Source organism: Pezoporus wallicus, unplaced genomic scaffold, assembly GCF_028554395.1.
Source record: "Pezoporus wallicus isolate ANWC-B61680 ecotype Strahan unplaced genomic scaffold, APGP_CSIRO_Pwel_v1 contig_14084, whole genome shotgun sequence".
Classification (NCBI taxonomy): domain Eukaryota; kingdom Metazoa; phylum Chordata; class Aves; order Psittaciformes; family Psittacidae; genus Pezoporus; species Pezoporus wallicus.
This window is the reverse complement of record NW_026639256.1, coordinates 1-4,345: the sequence shown is the minus strand read 5'-3', so window position 1 is coordinate 4,345 and position 4,345 is coordinate 1. Positions and strand designations below refer to the sequence as shown.

At 59.5% G+C, this 4,345-nt stretch overlaps 1 protein-coding gene across 1 annotated transcript; it reads right to left on the bottom strand.

Annotated features, from left to right (window-relative positions):
* Positions 1-2,716: 2,716 nt before the first annotated feature.
* Positions 2,717-4,242, bottom strand: LOC130601723 (leukocyte receptor cluster member 8-like; the record flags this gene model as incomplete). Its single annotated transcript, XM_057413995.1, has 3 exons — positions 2,717-2,875; positions 2,981-3,049; positions 4,106-4,242. Coding segments are annotated over 3 exons (365 nt in total), but the record flags the coding sequence as incomplete, so codon positions are not given.
* Positions 4,243-4,345: the final 103 nt, after the last annotated feature.

The window sequence follows — 4,345 nt, the reverse complement described above, 5'->3', positions numbered from 1 at the left end:
CAACCGCCTGAGCTACAGGTGAACATGCAGTACAGGATGCAGGTCCTATGGGGCAGGCTGTGGGTCATGCTATGGGGCAGGCTATGGCGGCCACCTCCTGAGTTGCGGGTGAACATGCAGTACAGGATGAGGGGGCTATGGACAGCTAGGGGTCACGCTATAGGGCAGCTGTGGGTCATGCTATGGGGCTCACCTCCCGAGTAGCAGGTGACCATGCAGTACAAGATGCAGGGGCTATGGACAGCTAGGGGTCACACTATAGGGCAGCTATGGGTCACGCTATGGGTCGCACTATAGGGCAGCTATGGGGCTCACCTCCCAAGTTGCGCGCAAACATGCAGTACAGGATGCAGGGGTCATGGTCACACTATAGGGCAGCTATGGGTCACGCTATGGGGCAGCTATGGGTCATACTATAGGGCAGCTATGGGTCACGCTATGGGGCAGGCTATGGGGCTCACCTCCCGAGTTGCGCGTGAACATGCAGTGCAGGATGCGGGGGTTACTGGGGGCTATGGGTCACACTATAGGGCAGCTGTGGATCACGCTATGGGGCAGCTATAGGGCAGCTATGGGGCTCACCTCCCGAGTTGCGCGTGAACATGCAGTACAGGATGCGGGGGTTATGGGGGGCTATGGGTCACACTATAGGGCAGCTGTGGGTCACGCTATGGGGCAGCTATGGGGCAGGCTATGGGACTCACCTCCCGAGTTGCACGTGAACATGCAGTACAGGATGAAGGGGTTATGGGGGGGCTATGGGTCACACTATAGGGCAGTTATGGGTCACGCTATGGGTCGCACTATAGGGCAGCTATGGGGCTCACCTCCCAAGTTGCGTGCGAACATGCAGTACAGGATGCGGGGGTTATGGTCACACTATAGGGCAGCTATGGGTCACGCTATGGGGCAGCTATGGGGCAGCTATGGGGCTCACCTCCCGAGTTGCGCGTGAACATGCAGTACAGGATGTGGGGGGGTTACATGGGGCTATGGGTCACACTATAGGGCAGCTGTGGGTCACGCTATGGGGCAGGCTATGGGGCTCACCTCCCGAGTTGCGCGTGAACATGCAGTACAGGATGTGGGGGGGTTACATGGGGCTATGGGTCACATTATAGGGCAGCTGTGGGTCACGCTATGGGGCAGCTATGGGGCAGGCTATGGGACTCACCTCCCGAGTTGCACGTGAACATGCAGTACAGGATGAAGGGGTTATGGGGGGGCTATGGGTCACACTATAGGGCAGTTATGGGTCACGCTATGGGTCGCACTATAGGGCAGCTATGGGGCTCACCTCCCAAGTTGCGTGCGAACATGCAGTACAGGATGCGGGGGTTATGGTCACACTATAGGGCAGCTATGGGTCACGCTATGGGGCAGCTATGGGGCAGCTATGGGGCTCACCTCCTGAGTTGCGCGTGAACATGCAGTGCAGGATGCGGGGGTTACGGGGGGCTATGGGTCACACTATAGGGCAGCTGTGGGTCACGCTATGGGGCAGGCTATGGGACTCACCTCCCGAGTTGCACGTGAACATGCAGTACAGGATGAAGGGGTTATGGGGGGGCTATGGGTCACACTATAGGGCAGTTATGGGTCACGCTATGGGTCGCACTATAGGGCAGCTATGGGGCTCACCTCCCAAGTTGCGTGCGAACATGCAGTACAGGATGCGGGGGTTATGGTCACACTATAGGGCAGCTATGGGTCACGCTATGGGGCAGCTATGGGGCTCACCTCCCGAGTTGCGCATGAACATGCAGTACAGGATGTGGGGGGGTTACATGGGGCTATGGGTCACACTATAGGGCAGCTGTGGGTCACGCTATGGGGCAGCTATGGGGCTCACCTCCCGAGTTGCGCGTGAACATGCAGTACAGGATGTGGGGGGGTTACATGGGGCTATGGGTCACACTATAGGGCAGCTGTGGGTCACGCTATGGGGCAGGCTATGGGGCTCACCTCCCGAGTTGCGCGTGAACATGCAGTACAGGATGTGGGGGGGTTACATGGGGCTATGGGTCACACTATAGGGCAGCTGTGGGTCACGCTATGGGGCAGCTATGGGGCTCACCTCCCGAGTTGCGCGTGAACATGCAGTACAGGATGTGGGGGGGTTACATGGGGCTATGGGTCACACTATAGGGCAGCTGTGGGTCACGCTATGGGGCAGGCTATGGGGCTCACCTCCTGAGTTGCGCGTGAACATGCAGTACAGGATGAAGGGGTTACATGGGGCTATGGGTCACACTATAGGGCAGCTGTGGGTCACGCTATGGGGCAGCTATGGGGCTCACCTCCCGAGTTGCGCGTGAACATGCAGTACAGGATGTGGGGGTTACATGGGGCTATGGGTCACACTATAGGGCAGCTGTGGGTCACGCTATGGGGCAGGCTATGGGGCTCACCTCCCGAGTTGCGCGTGAACATGCAGTACAGGATGTGGGGGGGTTACATGGGGCTATGGGTCACACTATAGGGCAGCTGTGGGTCACGCTAGGGGGCAGCTATGGGGCTCACCTCCCGAGTTGCGCGTGAACATGCAGTACAGGATGTGGGGGGGTTACATGGGGCTATGGGTCACACTATAGGGCAGCTATGGGTCACGCTATGGGGCAGCTATGGGGCTCACCTCCCGAGTTGCGCATGAACATGCAGTACAGGATGTGGGGGTTACATGGGGCTATGGGTCACACTATAGGGCAGCTGTGGGTCACGCTATGGGGCAGCTATGGGGCTCACCTCCCGAGTTGCGCGTGAACATGCAGTACAGGATGCGGTAGGCCGTGAACTCGCCCTGGTTCCCGGGCAGGTTCTCGCTGTAAAGCGCCTTCAGCTGCGTCTGGCACTGATTGAACTCCTCGTGGTCACCCTATGGGGCAGGGGGGGGGCACAGGACCCTCAATGTGGGGGGGGGGACACATGGGGGGGGGTGGGGGGGGTCTGATTTTGGGGGCAGGGGCACCCCCAAACCCACCTTCTCCAGTGCAATGCGGGCGTGAGCCTCATAGACCTCAACAGTGAACTCGGTGCGGACGCCCTGGACCTGGGGGGGGCAATGGGGTGAGACCCCCCCCCAATACAGGAGACCCCCCCCAAGAAGGTCAGGGGGTCCCCAAAAGGTCAACCCCCACCCCAATGTGATGGGGACCCCCCAAAGGGGTCCAGGATCGTACCCAGAGTGATGGGGACCCCATCAAAAGGGCCTAGACCCATCCCAAAGAACAGGGGGACCCCAAATGGGGTCCAGAATCACCCCAAAAGTGATCGGACCCCCAAAAAGCATTGGGGGCCTCCAAATATTATGGGTACCCCCCCTCAAGGGGTCCAGAATCACCCCAGAAGTGATGGGGATCCCCAAAAAGCATTGGGGGCCTCCAAATATCAGGGTAGCGCCCCAAAAAGAGGTCCAGAACCCCACCAAAAGTGATGGGGACCCCCCAAAAAGCACTGGGGGTCCCCAAATATTATGGGTAACCCCCTGAAAAGGGGTCCAGAACCCCCACAGAAGTGATGAGGACCCCCACAAAGGGGTCCAGAACCACCTTAGAAGTGATGGGGACCCCCAAAAAGCATTGGGGGCCTCCAAATACCATGGGTACCCCCCCAAAATGGGACCAGAACCCCCCCCAAGTGATGGGGACCCCTCCAAAAGGGGTCCAGAATCACCCCAAAAGTGATGGGGACCCCCCAAAAGCATTGGGGTACCCCAAATATCATGGGTACGCCCCCACAATGTGATGGGGACCCCTCCAAAGGGGTCCAGAATCATCCCCAAAACTGATGGAGACCCCCCTCAAAAGGGCCTAGACCCCCCCTAAAGAACAGGGGGACCCCAAAAGGGGTCTAGAACCACCCTAGAAGTGATGGGGACCCCCAAAAAGCATTGGGGGCCCCCAAAATATCATGGGTACCCCCTCAAAAAGGAGTCCAGAACCCTCCCAGAAGTGATGGGAACCCCCCAAAAGGGGTCCAGAATCATCCCAAAAGTGATGGAGACCCCACACAAAGGGGTCCAGGAGAGCTCCAAATGCCCCTCAGCCCCCCCCAAGTGCCCCTAGGACCCCCCCATAGCCCCCCATGTCCCATGGGGGGGTCTCACCGTCAGGTCCTGCCGGATGGACTTGAGCTGCTCGCAGGCGAAGGCGTAGTCCTGGTGCTGCTGCCAGTGCGTCCGCACCAGCGCCAGCGCCCGCACCAGCACCTGCAATGGCAGCGGGGCGGCGCTATGGGGCAGCGCTATGGGGCAGGGTATAGGGGAGTGCTATGGGGAAGGGGTCTGGGGCAGCGCTATGGGGCAGCGCTATGGGGCAGGGTATAGGGGAGCGCTATGGGGAAGGGG